This window comes from Chlamydotis macqueenii, chromosome 2, assembly GCF_036417535.1.
Source record: "Chlamydotis macqueenii isolate bChlMac1 chromosome 2, bChlMac1.mat, whole genome shotgun sequence".
NCBI lineage: Eukaryota > Metazoa > Chordata > Aves > Otidiformes > Otididae > Chlamydotis > Chlamydotis macqueenii.
In genome coordinates, this window is record NC_141557.1 from 46,898,755 (window position 1) to 46,919,329 (window position 20,575).

Consider the following 20,575-nt stretch of genomic DNA (forward strand, 5'->3'; position numbering starts at 1 on the left):
TCTTTTTTATTTTTTAGATTTGACAGCAGCATGACTTGGGAAGCAACCAGTTCGTGTGAAGGTTAAAGGGCCATTCATTATTAAAAAAATCTGATAAAAAAACTCCAGCTACCAAAAGTATAGGAAAACCAACAGTAAAGAATCTTGGAGAAACAAAAAAAACCCCAAACTTGATGGAAGATTTTGATCATTAATAAAACAAAAACTAATTTGCAAATGCCTTGTTTTATAATTCAGCATTTGTTCTAAATCTGTTCCGTTCTTACAGCTTTCTATTATGTAGCTCTGAACTTAAAACTGTTTTTTGTTTGTTTGGCTTTAAAGAAGATTACATTTTCAAGCTACTTTCATGGCTATTTTTTTAAATCGAAAGTAACATTTACGGGCTGCATAAAAGTGTTTATTTGTTGTAAGATCCACCAGGCTTTGTGAATAACATATAACTAGACTAGACAGAAGTAATTTCCTGGTTTATTACTAATAATTTTATTTCTAACACAGTCTTATGCTATCCTGAAGACAGCCATGTTGCACTTGATACTTATTAAAAAGGTGATAAGAAGAAAAAGTCTGAACGGATTTTTTCAAAACCTATTTGGGAAGATTAAACAGCCTCTAATCTATTATTTGCCTATTTTGGTATTAAAGGGCATGTACCACCTCATCTGGAAGTATAAATACTTGATTTTCAGCGGTTTAGAGCTAGACCAAACTACATTTCTAAATTCATTTGAATATCTGTATTTCAAAGGCCCTTAGTTTCAGGCTTTATTAGCTACAAATATGAATATCATGCAGTGCCTACATTCTGGAGTATGAAAATCTTTCCTGCAAAAAAGTAGCCTTGTATCAACGGTTTCCTTTTTTATTTAATTACAAGTAGGGTGTCTGATTATCAGTGATATGTGGATAAAAAGAAAATTTAATAGGTAATGCTCTATCTACTATTACAGTTTTATGCATGCTCAGGTAGTGCACAAGAATGACAACTTCAAAACTAAACAGAAAAATATCTGCACAAAGAAAATCTAGCAAAGATTTCATCTTTTTTAATGTAGAGAGCAGAAGGGAAGCATTACTCTTATGCAAAAAATTATGTCACTTGGCATGTATGAATTGAAAAGACTAAAAAATGTTGGCACTAGGAACTGCCTTCTAGAAGAAAGTTACAGATTGCTAACACAGTGGTGAACTGATGGCTTACTGGGAACGTGCATTCAGTCTCACGGTGCTCCTGAGCAAAAGAAAGGAAAAATACCACACGTTCTCCATCCCTTGTTGCTGATGATATGAATCTTTGAAAATTACATTGCTTAATTCCCCTGAAAATCATGTTTTAAAGTGGTAGGCAGTTTGCTATGCTGTTTGGGATGGTATTTTTGAGAAATCTGATAACCAGGAATGCCCAAATTATTATTATCTTAAAACTAAAACATAACCACAATGATTTTTATTTTCAGGGTATTTTTTAATGTCTCTCAGAGACATTTCTTTCATCTTCGAACTGCAGCTTTTTAACTCTGGATCTCACAAACATAAATGTTCAGATTAGAAATGTTCTCTCTCTTATTTATTGGGATTTAAAAAAAAATCTCTCCCCAAAATCACATAATTTTCAAAGTGATTTAAAAATATAAAATTCATTACTTAAGGCACTTAAAATACCTGCGTTTTAGGGAAGAAATATCAGATAATTCTTAGTATTCAGAACTACTCTAAAGCAAATACTCACAGAGCTATTTTATGCATTTAATTACATTTTTTGTTTGCTTACATTTTCTGTTTAGGAGAATAATCTCCAAGCGTCCTTGTAACCTGGCTTTCTGAAATAGTGTAATTAGCTTTTAATAATGTCTTATTTGTGGTGCCTTACTGGTTAAGTAATTTCACAGACTGTTACAACATAAAAATACTTCTGAATTTTGATTTGTGAGACAGAGAGAACAATGAAAAAAAACCCAGATAAATAAAAGGAAACTTCTAGTATCCCAGGTGCACTGGGATTTGTTCATAATAATTCTACCAAGCAATAAAACTACAACTAGTCTTCATTTTTCTGGGCAGAACTTTCTTTAACACCAGACATGACTTTATGAGCAGTCAGTTGCTTCAGCACAGCCACATACATGAGGTATTCAAAATTTACTTTTTATTATTTTCCCACTTTTTTTCCTTCCCTTAACATTTGTAAAATGGTAAAATTTACTTAAGTTTCCTTCACATCACCTAGGCATACACTCCAAGCTGGCCACAGAGGACCAAGACAGTTAACATAAAAGTTACCACTTTAAAAAGGCAATTGACCGCACACTAAAATAGGGATCTAAGGTAGGGGAATAGGTTCCCTCCGGCATATATTTGGTAGGTACTATGATCTAGCACAATGAAGGAGCACATTTCAGCAACACCAATGAAAATAAATTAAAAACAAACTCCTGTTTTATAACATAGTTATGGTTAATTAGACTAACCCATATAAAAAGTATTTTTCCTGCATTTTTCATAGGAGTCACTAATGCTACTGGGTTTGTTTGCATTGTCACAGTATTTTGTAAGCCACTGATTTATTGCCATACAAGTACAGAATAATAAAAAAATATTCCTTACCTCAAAGAGCTCACTTTTAAGATAAGTACCTGCACAGCACACTGCTTTGCTGTGCAAAGATGCTTGAGTTAGCCCAGAAGCGGTGTAGCTGAGGCAGGAAGATGCTCTGCCTAGCCTAATTAGCCTTGCAGAGAAGCAGGCTTTATCAGCCTGGAAAATACACTCTGCCACAGCTTAGCCGTTCTGCTTCCAAAGATAGTTCTTGGCTAGCTCAAATATCCATGCATTTGGAGATTATGTAATATAGATATATTTCAGATAGATATACATAAAATAAACTTATTGCAATGAATAAGCATATCTATTTCTAATGTTTACCATTCAGATCACTCTTACTCCAGTTAACAAGGCAGGCCTTCTACGTAAAATAAAACTTAACTAATAAGCTAAGGAGTGAAAACTCCAAAATTTATTGTGTTTCAAGGTACACTTTTTAGTGTTTTTAAATCTTACCTTTCAAAACCACAAACCATGTGCCCTTGGAACATTCTAAATAATTTTAATTACACAATTGTTCAAATTCACTTAGTTGTACAGCATCAAAGCTCTTTCCACAAGTATTCAGAGATTTTGGAAAGTTCATTAACCAAAACATGGTTTACTAGAAAAGTGAAGGTAAGCCTCAAAGAACAGACACAGAGATTAGAAATTACTTCCACCTGTATACTTATACTTCCTGCCTTGGTTTTCAGTACTGCCAGTTCTCCATCTCCAGAATGGACAGGTTAAACAAAAGTCCATATACAGAAATGAATTTTCTCTGTTTTCTTGAAAGGCACTCTGCAACATTCAACTCTGGTGTGTTCCATAATACAGCCTATACATACGAGTTCACTGTTTTGAAGTGTCGCTGTATTGCACATACAGAAAATACCTGAGATACTAAGAGTTTTAAATATAAGAAAATAATTGTCAAGAATGTGCGCAGTAAATCTTTCACACAAACCTTTTACTTTCAGAACAACTTTTTGGCTATTAAGAAAATGAAAATCTTACTAAAAAGTCTTATACTGAAAATCTTGCCATACATATGACATAATGAAATATGGTTTCTAGATGTAAGACATACAAATAAACAACTTTACCTTCATGATTAAAGAAAATAAATGGCAGGTCTCAGTCTGCCAGAAAACTAATCCTTTTCCTTTTCAAGTCTACAATATTGCTATAAAAATCCAAGATTAGCATCTTCATCACCTATTCAGAATCATATTAAGGTGATAAGTAACAGTTATTGCGAGAATATAAAGATAGTGACTGACTTTGATTCATTGGTAAATGCAATAACCTTACAGTTGCTTCAAAAATTAATTTCTTTTTTATCTTGAAAATGACATTAGCTTATGTGTGATCATGTTGGTAAGGTTTTTAAAGTAAACACTTGATCCTCAAGCATTAGTGTTTTAAATAAAATTTCTATTTTCCAAAACGGCCATGATATGAACACCTACAAAAATGCAGACTTATGCTTCAAATCTAGAATAACATAACCAGACCACCATTTCAAGTTACTAGCTTTAAACTGTTGAGTATTTATTAAAATATACACATTGAAAAAAGCACTTTTCAAAACATATATACCTTAAAACAAAGGCATGCTGCTTCATAAATATCTTTCTAGACTATTGCCTAACCTGTAACACAGAAAATTGCTACTTTGAACAAGCCAAAAAAGCAGAGAGAAAAACTGAAATGCAGAACTGAAGTTACTTTAAAGAAAATAAAGATTCTTGTAAACCTTGAGATTTTAAGATGATGTCAGTATGTCAAGAGTAAGAGAAGTTTGATAAGAAGCTTGATAAAAGCTCGATTCCCCACTTTTTTCAAGAGTAATTTTACAGTTTAACAACTTAAACTGGTCTCTACACACTGATCACTGGCTAAACTACGACACTTTCGAAGACTTCTATATTGTCAGAAATAAAATGGTGAAATTCCATGCTTTTCAATGTTCCATCATACAACAAAGCAGCATCCCTTAAAAAAGAAAATCTTACCCTTTCCCATGTAAAAGACAGACCTAGTGCATCAAACTGTTCCCTCATGTGTTGAATATTACTGTAAAATAAAAAATGAAAAGATTTATTAACTTAAAAATATTTACATCATGAGATCATATTTAAAAACAGGCGTTTATGAAGTTCTGAGAAATCAAAAGCACTAGTTAACCTCTAAACACTATTATCTCACTAACACTGAATCTCAAGGCACTGTCAGAATACTAATTTTAAATAATAATTTTAAAAGTCCTTAGTGTATTCTGGTTCAATTTCAATGGCTGTGTGTACAAGACAAAGATTTTTTCTTCTTTTGATTTGAGTATAACTGAAAAGCAAATACGGCACTGCAGTTTCAGGGAAATGTTCCTGAAGCATCACCTCTCATTATTTTTAACGATCTATACTGCAGCTGAGCCAAAGGGCACCCTCAAACCTTCACAATGCACTAGGATGTACTTCCACAATCAGCTTAATCCTGCTGTATTCTGGCAATGCTACCCAGGCTGTATTTCGCTTTGGCTTTGGTGATAACGTGGATCTAGGATGAGTTGAATCAGCTTATCCATTCAACTGAAGACACACCCTGCAAAAATTTCTCCAAAAACCCCTCAAAATTTTCTTGCTTCTCTCTGATGAACAGGCTGATCACACCAATACTGTGGCCGCAAAAACAGCTGAGTCAACACAAAGGAGGTGGTGGAATCATGTATCCTCAGAGGTGACAAGGAATCCCTAAACTTCTGGTCATAGCTTAGCCAACTGTGAAGCTGTAGGGCTAGACCTTGCTCCACATGGATTATATTCAAAATGTAAAATAAGATACGTTAGAATATACAGTGAAGCTTTAATTTGAAAATGTACTAAATACAGTTTACTAAAATACTCACAACTCCACAATATTAACTACTGACCCAGCATGAATTCATTCACATACTTTAAAACTGCTTAAAATTCCTTAAGGATTTTTACCTTTCTACTAAAACGCATTATGTCAGATAAAGTATCATCTATCCTCCCACAGTGGCTAATTCGACAGTCATGAAACTAAGCATTCAATTCTGATCCAGAACAAACTTGCACTGCTGAATAACCGAGTAACGCAAGTGTCCCGTATTAACAGTTGCAGAGCCCCAGCTACACTAGAAAAGGCCTGCCAGCAGGGTCATAGCAGTACGGGTACACCAGGAAAATCTCTTACAGACTCTCAGCTTCCACTAGGAGCAACCATACTTTCAGTAGTACTGCTCACATTAAAGTCCCACTCAAAATTAACTGTACCAATAAAAAAATTTTCAAATTTCACTGTATTTTCACAAAGCTGCTGCCACTATACTAACTCTTACTAACAAACATTTCCGTGTGTTTTGTATAAGTAATTCTCTCCATTTATTTTATGTTTTTTACTAACTTTGAGAATATAAGAAGTAATAGTCAATTGGAACTCATTTTACATCACCTCTTCAGAAAATTATGATGGTTTAAATTTGGTTGTTCACTCCTAAACCAAGTAAGCTGAAACGCTTACAGTGTGGCCCCTTTTACATGGGTGGCTGGCTCTGCTCCACGGATGACTAAAACACATCAGGTTGCTATCACACCATCACAGCTTCACATTCAGTTCAGACATCCCTGCTGCAGGCATGAAAAACATTCAGGATAGGGACAGTGGAGAAAACGGGAGACAGCAATTACTTCAGTGGTCAGAACTTAAACTGACAGTACGACGAACCAACTCCCTTCCTTAGCAAAATAAAAAAAAAAATAGCGTATGTAAATAATTTTCCTATTTGGTTGTTATTATGATCAGTTTCAATGACGACGTGCTAACTTGTCTCACTTTGTTGTTATAATATTATTATTTAACCCTTAAAGCTAGCCAATCACTCTTTTCAGTACTAAGGAAATTTTCAAAACAAAATTTTCTTCCAGTATAAAACATCTTGTACTTGTAACTACCAGCTGGACTGCTTTAAATGTATGGAACAACGTGCAACTATTTACAGGAAAAGAGAAAAACAGAAGAGCACAGAAACAGCAGAAGAGAATCAGCTCAGGCTCTGCCCTGCCATATGCTTTCTGATACGACCCAGACAAAGCTCTTAGATGGGGCAGGCTGAGCTGATAACGCACTTTGACACTGAAGTCTCTCTGCCCCACACACTCACGGCTTTTCCATTGAGCCAACTGAACTCAGTCAGCTGGCAGAACAGCTTTCTCTTGAGTTAGCAAGCTGAGTCAGTTCAACAAGATGTCCTACCAGTGCCAAAGCTAGTACAGGTGAGGATGTAGAGAGGAGGGGAAAACAGACCCTTTTGTAGTCACAAGTATTTAATGTCAGCCTCGTTGCCTCAAAACTACAACCTTTCCTTCTTCATGCCTTTATTTGCCATGTAGGTAAGGATCACAGTAACCCGCTATCTGGTGAAGATTTCATCAAGATAATAGAGTTTAAAACGAGGCACTCGGATAAAACAGATACATAGATTTGTTTTACAGCTGAGCTTCAGTAGGCTTATTGAAGGAAGACAGAAATCATCAATTTACTGACCACATTACAATACAATTGATAGCCCACAACACACTGCACAGCGATGTTTCAGACTCTCAAAAGAACAAAATCGGGTTTTTGTGTCTTGATGGCATTCTCCCTAAGTGAAATCAGTTGCCATCATATTTTAGCTGGAAAAGTATCAAGTATTTTAACACGGGACCAGAAGCATGAAAAAAACTTAAAGAAACAGAAGGAAATGGATCAAAGTACAAAAAGATACTACAGGTAGATTACCGCACCCAGAGCACAACAAACAGCTTCACTTAAGAAGACCGGTTTCTGAGTCATTTATAGAAATTAATGTTTACTTATATAACTTTCTGCTCATTTTAAAGAATACTAGGGGAACACAACACCCAGTTCTGTGGTCTAAAGCACAAAATTTTAACAGAAATCAGCATCTATAATGACTGCTCAACACTTTCCAAGACCTAGTCTCAAATGAAAAAACTACCATCTTCTTCCTCTTGCACATGGCACTGAAAACCACTAGTAAATCTAACCATATAGCTCATAATTTTCAACTGTGTATTCTATACTAAAATTTAACTCACCATAATGAAATTCTGATTTATTTCTTACTCACTGATTTGGGTGTTTGGGAAATGTCACTCTTTCAATATTCTACCTTTTTACAAGTTAAAACCTTGAAAATCATCCTGATACATTTGTTTTTCAAAACTGAATCATCTACACAGTCCCATAAAACCCTGGCAAATAACTATGGTTCTTTCTGTACCATCTTTCTTCTATACTGGTTTTGCTCTGTTTTCTTAGTTTATGGGGCCACAGTAGAGGTATTCACAGTGGAAACGTCATATTACTTAAATTCATCAAAAGCTACCTTTGTGTCCAGCTTGCAGGGTGAAGTCCATGTTCAACTGCAGCATTTTCTGCTGGTAAACCAAATGCATCCCATCCCATTGGATTTATCACCTGTAAGCAAAAATGAAAACCACAATCTTATGTAACTTTCTGGAATGGCACTAACACCACACATGAGCCTCTAAATAATGAATGGTGTTTTGCATCCAAATAACGAATGGTGGTTTTGCATTTCAGTATTTGCTTTGTCTGAATCGAAGCTCTTCAAAACATGACCATTATGGCTAGGTCTGTTCTAAAAGATGAATATGAAGCATACTTCCTATCTACAATGTGATGTTAGAGGGAGCCTAAAGTATTATGTAATAATTCCTCATGACTATTTCAGTACCAGGTTAACAATGGCAAAATTCAATCCTTTGTGTGGTGCTCAAAATTAGCAGTTGATGCTACTGCTAAACAGAATCAAAAATTCATCCTGAAGAAGGAGAGGAAGAAAGCAAGCAAAACTAATTGAACCAATGGTTTTATAACTCTACCTAATGTGTAGACTACTTTTTTGTTGTTGAAGAAAAAAAAAATACCCTATGATAACCTTAAATCCTACAGATAAAATGAAGAGGATCAGGAAAACTGTTTTAGTCAAATTTTACTAAAATTTTCTTTTGTAAATATAGACTCCAGACTGACAAATTTTATTTTGTGACTACAATAAAGGTGGAAAAAAATTTTACTACAAAATATAATAGATAATTTCTGTTGAAATTGATATATATCTTTCCTATTAACATGCAAATTATGAAAAAAAATATTCTAGCAATACAGTAAGTATTCAAAAAACCTATTTAATAACCAGGGAAAGAACCATCTCTACTTAAGATGCTGTCACTAAACACACTTCTATATTGGATAACTGATAAAACCAACTCCATTTCTTACACCTACAAATGTGCTATAAATTCAATAACTAAGATTAAAGTTACACAAGTTTAACAACAACAAAACATAATTGGATAACACTTTACAGGTTGTAAGAAATCAAAATTTTTACCCCTAAAAATACAAAGACCTTGTTCTTTAGTGACATGTAAGCAAACAAGCAATAAGAAAAGTAGCTTAGCAATACTAATCTCATAAGTTATCTCCATGCAGAAAATCTGTTCATTTACAAAGCGTAAGAGCTACTTTTGTCACTGGTTTGAATTGTTTTTATTCTTCTTTGCCACAGCTTTCCAATCCTCTGATTTCAATGCATTCTTTCACAAAAAAATATTTTATAGCCATGTTTATAAAGGTGCCCTAGCCACCAACTCAGTGTAAAAGCAATAGAATTTTAACAGATGTGACTCCTCAGCATTCCTGTTTTCAATACTGAGCTAAAAGGAACCTGCTGTGTATCATCACTCTGCTGCTGCAGCAACAAAACCAAAGGTATTAACCTGTGATCAACTGTGATTCAAGCCAGTAAAGTAAGGGTTCATGGACAGCACATTTTTTATGTATAAATCTAACAGAAGTCAGAATGCTATTCTATTTTACAAATTCTCCCTATAATTAGACAGATTATTGTTCCTTGCATCACAGTGTCAGAAAACAGAAGAGTCAGATTTCCTAGCTTCTCACTTCCTCACATTTTAAGTGTTAGACAGAAAAATCTCATTTGGAGCCTAAAGCTCTTGTCAAGGCCCTGTTGAAGCACACCTCTTTCCAGCCCTTCTCCTCTCCTTCCCCCCATCAGTAATCAAAACTATTTGTATAAAAGAGAAAAAAGAAAGGTAAACTTTACATAAACTACAAGTTTCAACTGCATTTTTTAAATGCAGAACTAAAATGTTCCACATTTTTTAAGGACACACTAAAATGTTCTGCAACTCAGCTCTTTTTGACCACGACTATTGCGGACCACCTGTCTCTGAAGAGAAATGATGAAATAAATCAGATTTTTTTTTCAAGTATAATACATCTTTTCTCTTATTTAAACCCCATTTGTGTAGACAAATTTACTACAAGCTGATGCACATTAAGTGAGATTAAAAGAACTACTGTTGATTAATTTTTTTAAAAATCGGCTCCTGATCTCGTGGATATAGATAGGCAGCCAAAAGCAAGGCAGAATCTCATTCCTCACGCTTATGAGCAAAAGAATGTGGAAAGAACAGCTTCACTACCAGCTACAGGCTCCCCAAAAGAGCTGACTGATGCTCCAGACAGCTCATGTGCAAACATTTTATCACTGTACCATCAGTGCTAACAGGAGTTATCTGCTCACACGGATCTTCCCAGTTCTAGCATGTATATTAAAAATATCGTAGTGTATTCACTTATCACATTCAAAAGACAATTCAATTTAACAACCAATAGCACCCCTCAAGTTAAGGGCTGAAGAAATATGCTAGTTCAAGTTTCAAAGAGAAACCTTAATTTAAAGAGACATTAAAAATATCCTCAAATTAATCTCCAGGATAGATCTATTTATGTAGTTGCTATAGAGATGAATGTAACACGCACAGTGGTTTAGAAAATTATTTCAAGTTTATTGTCTCTTCTCTACAGTGAATGGATTTGAAAGGTTTTTGAAATGTGTTTGTCTAAACAACAGGACAGCTGCTTCTGGCTGGAATGTATGTTATGCTACCTACAGTTAAAATGCCACTGTCTCTGTGTACTCCTTGTATTCAGCCAACATCAAACACAAGGCTGAGATTAATTGTATAGTTCTGAAAAGCAGCAAAAATCGCAAGAAACATGGAAGGGGAGAAAAAAATAAACTACTAATATGCCAGAAGTCAGCACAAAGAACAGAGGAACAGTTCAACTTTTCAAAACAAAGAAAAATAGGAAGGAAAGCAATTTTGAAGGCTAAAGAGTATTCCTTGTAGCTCCTTGATGGGTTGGTCATAGGCTCTAACTAGCAGAAAACATGGCTGCTCCCTCCAGCATTACAGACGAGCTGAAGAAAAGGAAAAATCTCATCCATTTTCTTGAATGCTGACTTGATCGCTTCTGACAGCAGTCTCTAAACCTTATGCAACTAAGGGATCAATCCTGCTCACTAGAGCAACCACCCTCCCAAGCATCACTTCTCTGTACAGACAGTATTTTCTCTAAGTCACAATGAGAATGAAAAACATATAATGAACATATCTTGTGGAGAGAGGCTTGCATAGGTCGGAGGATGACTATACTCAGTAAAAGAAGGCAGGCTATAGTTTCAGTCATTTTAAGACAGCGGAAGCCATTACTGTCTCCAAAGTTAGCTGTGTGTTTCTGGTCTTCACAATGAAGTAGACAGGCAAACTCTTCCTGCTTAAAACTACTAAGTTAGTCGTGAATACAGAGGACTTAAGGTCCTTAGATCAAGACACTCCGGCAGGACCAACTAGGAAAGACAGGCATTTTCTACCACTCAACACACTACGTTTTGCACAGGAACATGAAGTTGCAAGGAAGAGATTTAATAGTGTGTGGGGAACAAAGTGTTTGGTAACTACCACACTAAGTGGTCTTTTCAGGAGCAGATTATTACAACGGAAAACAGTTGCATCTTGAAACATTTTAGATCCCAAAGACTCTGACTTCATATTAGCTTGAAGCATCACTGTAAGAATCATTTTACAGCACGGTCAAAAATCTGTCAATGATAACTAGAGCTCTTAATGTGACTGTGGGATGAAGCAGAGGAGGACACAGTAATTCCATTAATTCATTTATGAGATCTCAGCTCTTCCTTTCAGAAGATTTTCATCTATTCACTGCTGTAACAATCAGCCCATCACACTGACATTAGTAGGCGAGATGAGCAGGTACTATATAACACAAAGCTGACAATGATCTCATAACACTCAGTTCTCTGCCTCCGTCAACATAACTAGGACAGATGATTCAGTGAATTTTCCTTAATGTTTGTAAGGAAACAAAGAACTTGTTTGCTCTCCTGATGGGCTCTGTATGTCTCAAAACGATGACCAGGGAGTTGATGTATCTTTCTTACAGCTGGATCAATGCCTTCTAAACTTTAAGACAGACAGCAGAATCAGTGTCAAAAACACCTGCAAATAAATGTACTTATTTCAGAGAGCGCGTGGTAAGAGAAGACAACCAAAAATGAAAAAGAAGAGGCTCGCTGACAGACCAGTGATTTGAATCAATACAGTGAAGTCTGCATTCCTGTCTCTGGTTACAGCCCCATGATGTGCTCAAGGTGAATTAAACACAAGATGCTGACAAAACAGGTGATCCATGGTCACAAGTTCCAGCTGCCAGAAAATGCCCCTGGCTCCAGCAGCAACTTTCTGTTATCCTCCTTGCACTTCATCTCACAATAGTGCAGCCACATGCAAGTGAGACAGTAAGGACACGCAGTGGGAGACAGGAAAGGAGAGGACGCCTGGTCCTTCCACTGGCCACCTGCAATTAGGCTGAACGTGTTTGACATCTGACTTGTAAATCAACAGATTATGGATACAACATGTTTTAAATACAAGACCTCCACCTGAACGCAGCTAGACTGTCTTTTAAGTGTAGTAGGTAATAAACACCATTACACAACAGCTAAAAATTATCACCATCACAAAAAAAAAAACTCCAAGCAGACAAGGCACAACTTGAAACAGCTTAAAATAATGAATTTTTGACTAGTGTGTACATTCTAGCAAGGACTATTTCAGTGCTTCTCTGCAACAGAATGCAGCATATTAGCATTCTGATAAGGCACTTTCAAATTAAAAAAAATAATCAACCCACACAGATTTCTATCAAAACATAACTCTGCTTATAAAATGCTCTAATTTTTTTCTTGTTCTCACAAGATACAAAATATGAGAAATTATTCTATGTCCATACACTACTACAACATTTAGAAAACAAAGGTGTCTCACCTCCTTAATCTCACACATTCTTGTCGAACATAATTGCATTTAAAATAGTATCTTGGTTTTTTTCTTTCAAAATGAAACAGAGTGAACTCATTAACACCTTCAGTACTTGCTTCTGGAAAACTAAATTTAAGTAAGATTCAATTCACATAGGATACTTGTAGTACTTGCCACTCATTTCTTGCCACAGAAAATAACCTGGCAAAAGGACAAAACAGTCTCATACAAAAAAAAAATGGTGGAGAATAGCAGCTAATGATGATCAGAAAATGGAACTGTCTTGAAATAATTCATCCTACTGACAAATTCATTGTAAAGTTTTAATTAAACTTGCTTGTCTTCCTTCAATAGCATTCACTTTTGCAATTTCAATAGTATTAAGATTTATTGCTGAAAGGGAAAACAATGAAAACATATCCAATTTAAAAAAACCCAGACATTCTGGATAAAACAAATATAATCGAAGTCATTTGGAGATATTGTGGAAATATCACTGACAATATGCCAGTCCCATCTATCAGGAGCAGTTTAAGTATAAATAAAGAAATCTGATCCTAGTGTACAGGAATTTCACTCTGAATTGTCCAATGATCACTCATTTTGGCACAACTCACACATATGACAGCCTCACGTTGCATCAGTTTCAATTCAAAATTTTATTAAAAAGATATCACAGAAACTATTGAACTGAATCACTCTCTGTTTACTGATTGCTAAGGGAATTACTCTCTGTCCTCTGAGAGGCACAAATTATCCACTTTGGAATTTATCAAAGACATGATAATGATAGCATGATAAAGCAACAGTAAATACTTTTTCCCTGAGTAGCAGCAGACTGGAAATCTGCCGTGGTGAAACTCATCATGAGTATCTCTATTATGTGTACATGGCACTCTCAAATAATGAATAGGAAATCACTCCTTACGAAACTCCTACATTTAAATTCACAACATGCATGTAAATTCACAGAGAAAACACAACCAAAAACTGCACATGATAGTTCTGGATTGGTTTATCAATAGATACAAATTTGTAATTAAAAATATATAAATTACTTTTTCATAGCATTTTAAAATAAATATGTTTGTAACAAGATCTATGACTAGAACTCTCCATACACAAAAATTGTTTTAATTGCACTTCAAGAAAAACATTATCCTTAACATTTTTGGAAAGAGACTAGCTCACTGCATTCATGCTAAGCAATCTTAGGGTTTACAGCTCCCACGCAAAGGCTTCAAACTTCATCTTCAGTAATTAGAATGTAAACAAGTTATCTTACAACAGATGTACTCTACAAGTCATCTGCGCAGCAACCTAATCCAAGTGCATGACAGAGTTTGTTTCCCATGCACTGCCTACAGGTGCTTGAGGAGAATTGGAACAAGATAATGCTTCACTAGTCAGACCTTCAGGTAAAACAAAGGGGACTCACTGCCCATCGGCACAATCAACGTGCTGGCCCCATATCGATACAGCTCTGGTGGTCAGCGCTGTACTGTAACACACACACACACTCATCCATCCCCTACTGAAAACTCTGCGAAGCTTAGCACTCATTTTCACATATTGAAAAAGTGACTGCCTATTGTGATGTTACACTTGCATTAAATCCCATCCCTGCACACCATTTAACAAACGACCAGCCGGTCAGGTATTGCAGAAAAGGCTGCTGCTCATTAGGAAATCTGTTTGATGGCCCATTTTCGGTGTCATTAGTCACCAGTATCATCTACAGCTTTATGCCAGAGCAGTATTTCTTCCAAAAACAGAAAGAAAATAAAAGAGCAACAAATATTCATTTTCCCACTTAAAATGCTGGTGAAGTACAGGTTTCTGGCAAATATCAGTAGATTTCAGTGTGTACTACCTCTCTAGAACATTTTAATTGAAACAAAATCAGATTCTATCCAGCTAGAAAAGTGAAATACTAATGCTTCATTTTAGATAAACAAAAAACTAGCATCCAAATGATTTAACACTTTCACAGTTAAGATTTCAAAGTACCTCCGATACAAAGGAATTACACAAATGCATTGTAAAGAATGGTTCCAATTTACTAAAAGAGTTCTAATCCCTTTGTAAAGGCATTCAAGCTTATCCTTACTTAAATATTATATCAAATAATCCAGTTCTTGCCTGTTCAGATTAAATAAATATGAAACTAATTTACTATTTTCTCATGAAGGCATTCTCTACGAAAAATATCTCCAGCTTATTCAACATGTATTACTCTCTTACTCAACCATATATACTGGTCAACTATCTACACACTATATGTATTTTCCCTGATATTTTCCCTCACTGTTCACTTTCCTCACTATACATTGTAGTCTGAAGTTTTCCCTGGGAACTTTCAGTCGGAATGTTTTTGCCTGTATTTTTCATGGTAACAGCCCATCATTCCTCATTGCCTTACAAACACTTTCAACCTTCCTGCATTGCTTCTAGCACAGTTTTATGACTTGCTAACCAAGGTTAGCTCCACATCTACGTGTAGAGATGTATTCCCTGAGATTATTTCCAGTGACTCCTCCTTTTTGTTTGTTTGGAAACGACGGGAGCAATTACTACTCAGAAATCTTATCCTAAACCTGCCTTGAATACCTGAAATGTATTCACTTCTATTTAGAAAAATTAGCAGCCTCTGAACTTTCAACAGTACAATATTAAAGCTGAATTTTCAGAAAGAAAAAAAAAAAAAATCAATAGAATAACTTCAACATTATGCATACTAATATTTTTTGTTTCTAAAGCATTCTTTCTTTTTATGTACTGAAAAATTCCAGGAATTCCCTAAATACAGGGAAAAACATTTTTCTTGTGTATATCAAATTTTATGTATAATAAGACATAACCATGTCATAGCCTACAACTATCACAATAAAGAAATCTTTAACAGATTGGACAGCTGTGACAAGGGCCAGAGAAAAGATCTAGAGGCTGATAAATTAATTACAAGGAGAAAATAAATTATAAAAACTTTAATTCTAAGTGATGGAGAAATTAGCATGGCTAATAAAGAAAAGGTTTTTTAAGGTAAATAGAAGTTTCAGCAAGTTAATGTACATCACTAATGCAATAGCTCTTAGTCTGACATACTCAGAAAATCATTTGAGGTATCTTTAACGCTTATTAATCGTACACGAAGGTTAAATTCTTTGGCTGCCCACCTTTAGTAATAAATAGATGCTCAAAGTGGTTAACATACCAGAAGACATACTTATTTACAGAAATTCAGCATGTTCTACAGGCATTCTAATATCCTTCAAAGTAATTTTTACATGAAATATAAAAATAAGCTGAAATGCAAGATTTAAGAACTTTAAAAGACTTTCAAAACTTTTTAGGAAAAAAAATAGGCAATTGTGGAAATAAACATTTGCTTTCACAGTGGCTCTTGTATTTCATTGCATTTACATTATCTTTTCATTTTCTCCAAAAGTTTCTACTAAAGGTGCTTACTTCCCTTGTATTCAAAAGCTAACACCTACAGCATCCTACTAGATGCAGACAATTATTTTCACTTTATTTTAGCTAATAAAAAGAGGAAGCAGGTTTTCATCTTTCTGAATAGAAATTTAGTGATTATCTCTACTGTGAGAAATGAGCTATGCCCTGAAATGACATCTCCAGTGGTCTTAACTTGATGTTAAGAATCTAAATTCCCTTCAAAAGCCCAGTTGGCTTGATTTTTATAGTGTGATCTAAGTTCTCGTTATTCAGAGGAGTTAGAAAAGACTAGTGTTATGACAGACACTGAGGGGATTTTTTTCTCATTTAAAGTCTAAGGTAGCTATTTCTTTTTCCTGTTATTTCAAAAGCATGAGAATACATTTCCGTAAAGTAGCAGCACATATTTGGTGCATGGTATGTTCATCATTGGCATAAAATACATAGTATTTGGAAAGGCAGCACACTGAATAATTCAGTGACAATACCTTTAAGAGTCTCATGGATGGTGATAAATCCAGAAAACGGTAAACTTCTGCAGCACTTGTAGCAAGGAAATTGCACTTAGTCCCACAGCCGGCAACTAACATTTCCTTCTCCATTCCATCATCTTTGTACTCTTTCGAGGTTCTGATTCCTACATTCTTGAGCTGTTCCTTCTCTCTTGTACATTGGAGAGAATGCCTTTCTGAGACTCACTCTAGATTCTTGCCTATGGCTATTTCTTTCCTTTTGTTCCCTACTCCAAAATTGGGTATTCTCTTTCCATATTACTCTTTCCCACAGTTTCCCAGATTTTTTAACATTTTCCCCCTGCCAAATGTCTTCTTCCCCCTTAACATAGCTATCAGTCAGGCCACAATTCTCCCATACCTGCCTTGCATCCTTTAAATTTTACCCACCAGTCTTTACTGCAGAACGCTAATTTGGATCCCACCTGTAGACTGCAGGAACTAGGCTCTCAGCTACACCTTTTACCTACCAGAGAGAGATGGGAGCGAAGGAGAAACGATGGCAGGTATGGAGCAGACCAGGAAACAGAGGAACATGGAAGGGAAAGTGTGATTTCTCCCTGCAGACGCGGCAAGTAGTTAAGTCTTAGCCTACCTTGTAGACTTACACCCTCAGAAGACAGCGTTTCGTATGCACGAGCAAGGCTAAAGCAGGCAAGCCAAGGGGCCAGCCGCTACAGAACAGAAATTTCTACAGTTATGCCCACACAAAGGTTTCCCTCCAAGCTGGCAGGGAGTAGGATGTCCAAGTCTGACAAAGGACATCAACCTTTTGTTAGGAGCAGAAGAGGTGAAAGAAGTTGACTTCTGTTGTGTCTGTTTTCTCTTGCCAGCTACATCATTTTCTCCCCCGTGGTCCCATCTAGATGGCAGTAGGGTCTTTAGTCTCCTCTCATAGAAATACTGTGGCCCACAAGTCTCATCGACACTGTGCCATACATCAATAGATTCAGGTAGCTGATACAGCATGAGCTGTACCATTTGAGATGGCTTCTAACAATTTGTTATCAACTGTGAGTTCTGAACACAACCTGTTTTTAAAAAAGTCTCAAATTTCAATATCCAAAGCTCCACAGGTCATTATCTATGCATTTGTAGCATATATTCCAACTCAGCCTTCATCTTCATGGATTTTGGAACATACTAATTTCCTGACCAACTGTGATACTAAAATATCAAAAAACCACCCCATCCTATTGCCAGTCTTCTTACCTGCATCCCTCTCATATTCTGGAAACGAGCTACGGCATCACTGATGGTGTAGACACGAACATGGCCCATATGAAGCTTTCCAGAAGGATATGGGAACATAGAAAGCACATAAAATTTTGGTCTTGATTTCTAGAAAGAAATTTGTAGAAAGTTATAACTACATGAGTTAGCATTTCACTTAAATAAATACATGCACTTATTACAAACTACGCAGTGCCATGAAAAGATACAAGGTTATGCTGGAACTGATCCAAGCAAGCACTGACAAAGTTCCTAAGAGCAAATTCTTCGGGGCTGTAAATGGAGATGTTTACCAGACTTTGCTGCCAGCTCATCAATTTATATTGATATTTATATGACAACTTTTACTCAACGAAAGATACATTAGCATAACTGCAGCTTAACAAATCACCATTCCCTACCATAGCATCTGTTTTCAATTATCTACGTGCTCCTAATCTGTCCCACCAAAAAATGAAAACACGACAGATTATATTATCCTCTTAACAGTTAAGTAAGTGTTCTGCTTTGTATTTACAACAAACATGGAGCTCACGCAGGGCCTGTTGCTTTTTGTCAGCTGAACTGCAGTAACTCACTGAGTGACTAACTCAATTATTTGCAATTGCATGAACATCCACTGAAGTGAATCTGTTCAGTTCCACTACGTATGCTTGGATCCAAAAACATCTTACAAGCAGTATCTTGCGTAGTGAAAAGAAAATGACAATTTTGTTCAGTTAGGTTTGAGTAAATTAAAAAAAAGTTACAAAGAAATCAAGCATTAACTCTCTTATATAAATTATTCCTAATACCTCTTGTTTACCATTGAATTTATCATTGATACATGCTTGATAAGTTCCTACATTATTTTTCTTATGTTAATAACACCAACAAAAATTACAGGGAGGTTTTACTACTCTGAATCAAACTCTACTTGTATTTATCAAATATTACTTCTTTATTGCTTTTCTTCCAATGATAGCAAAATCAGAAATAATCTGAATACTTCATTGCAGCACTATATAGTATTTGCCCTCTTAATATGAGATTTTATTAAACTTACTTCAACTGTAAGGATAAAACAAAAATATAATTAAAAAATACAATTTAGAACTCCACAGGTGTATGAAAGAGATATATGATACCTATGTACACATGTACTATCAGATATTAAAGACACAGGCCTAAATTAATGCTTTCCCTGCTACATGTATGCATACACACCATTTTAATCTCAGTTTTCTTCCTCAGAAAAAGCAAGCCTCTCTTCTCTCTTCAACACTTTGATAGAATCATTTTTTTGTTGCAGAGGGGGCACATTTTAGGAAAGAACAACAAACAAACATGAAGAGGCACAAAAATGTTTTTATAGCTATGTGACTGACCATAATTGTGAAGGCAAAAAGAGTCAGAGACTGAGATTATAATTGGTTTCAAGATCTTTTATTGCATAGGGAAATTTTTTTTTTCTGCAAGTCATTCATTATTCCTAAGACACTGTGAACCAGAAAATATTCTTTAAAACTCACCTTCCCTTAACATAGATTTTAATGAGTCACAGTGCGTAGTGTAATAGATTTGTCATAACCATTGGGAACAAAATCTTTTGAAAACTAATCATTTACAAAAGTCATGAACACAGCAGAGGTTTCTTTCAAAACTTTAAATTAAATTCCTAAATGCAATATAATACACAAAGAAAGAACTGATTACTTAAACACTTCCTAAATTTACAAGCTCATACTTTGCTGATTGTGCTCTTCCTCAAAATTTTTTTATTACTTTTCCACCTATTTCATCAACTGTTTTTAATAAATTACTATCATATAAAAATATCTACCCCTGAAATGTAATATACATCTCACCATTATAAACCAATTGTACTAAGTAATTTTCAATTAATTTCATTCTGAGAAAATAAAAATTTCAAACTTGTAATTTCCAAATTTCTCATAATGCTTACATCAGTCTCTGAAATTCTGCAGAACTGATTCTTTATTCTTGGGAGCCACCAATTTTCAACTCTTTTTCTCGTCTCCAACCCATAGCTTTTTTCCCATTTTCCCGTCTCACTGTAAATAGTTCTGATACAAGCAGGAACCAGTCTTCTCTGCCATTTAGTTAATCCCAGGAAGCCATTTAGTTGTCTCTTCAAACATGAGGAACAAGTGCCAACTCTTTGACAAACCAACTGCATTCTTAAGGTTATGATATCTGAAAAAGACAAAAATATGTATTTCAGTCCACAGTATGTAACAGGAATTCAGTGGTTATTATTTTTATTATTATACAGAAATTTGTTAGCTATGAAACACATTTTAGCTTGATTTAGATTACTTGGCTGGTTTCCATAGTATTTGCATTTTATTTCTACGTGTTTGAGTTATAAAAGCATTTAATTTTTAGCCAAGAGAACTATCTGTGGCCCTTACACAAAATAAAATTATTTTGATAGATTTCTTCTCTTATAAGATACAGTTCTGCCTTCACTCTCCCATAAAAGCAGGGTCAGTCTACTAAAGGTTCAAGAAATTCGGC

The 20,575-nt window shown here is 35.3% G+C and overlaps 1 protein-coding gene across 4 annotated transcripts in view; it reads right to left on the bottom strand.

Moving 5' to 3' along the window:
• The window catches only part of LARS2 (leucyl-tRNA synthetase 2, mitochondrial), a 91,223-nt gene that overhangs the window by 66,608 nt on the left and 4,040 nt on the right, over window positions 1–20,575 (bottom strand). For all 4 annotated transcript variants that reach the window (XM_086742837.1, XM_086742838.1, XM_086742839.1 and 1 more), the window contains exons 2-5: window positions 20,001–20,251; window positions 18,035–18,163; window positions 8,003–8,094; window positions 4,605–4,665 (exon numbers count right to left, since the gene is read on the bottom strand). In XM_086742837.1, coding sequence (XP_086598963.1) covers window positions 4,605–4,665; window positions 8,003–8,094; window positions 18,035–18,163; window positions 20,001–20,234 — 516 coding nt within the window. In that variant the 5' untranslated portion in view covers window positions 20,235–20,251. The remainder of the gene's footprint in view (window positions 1–4,604; window positions 4,666–8,002; window positions 8,095–18,034; window positions 18,164–20,000; window positions 20,252–20,575) is intronic.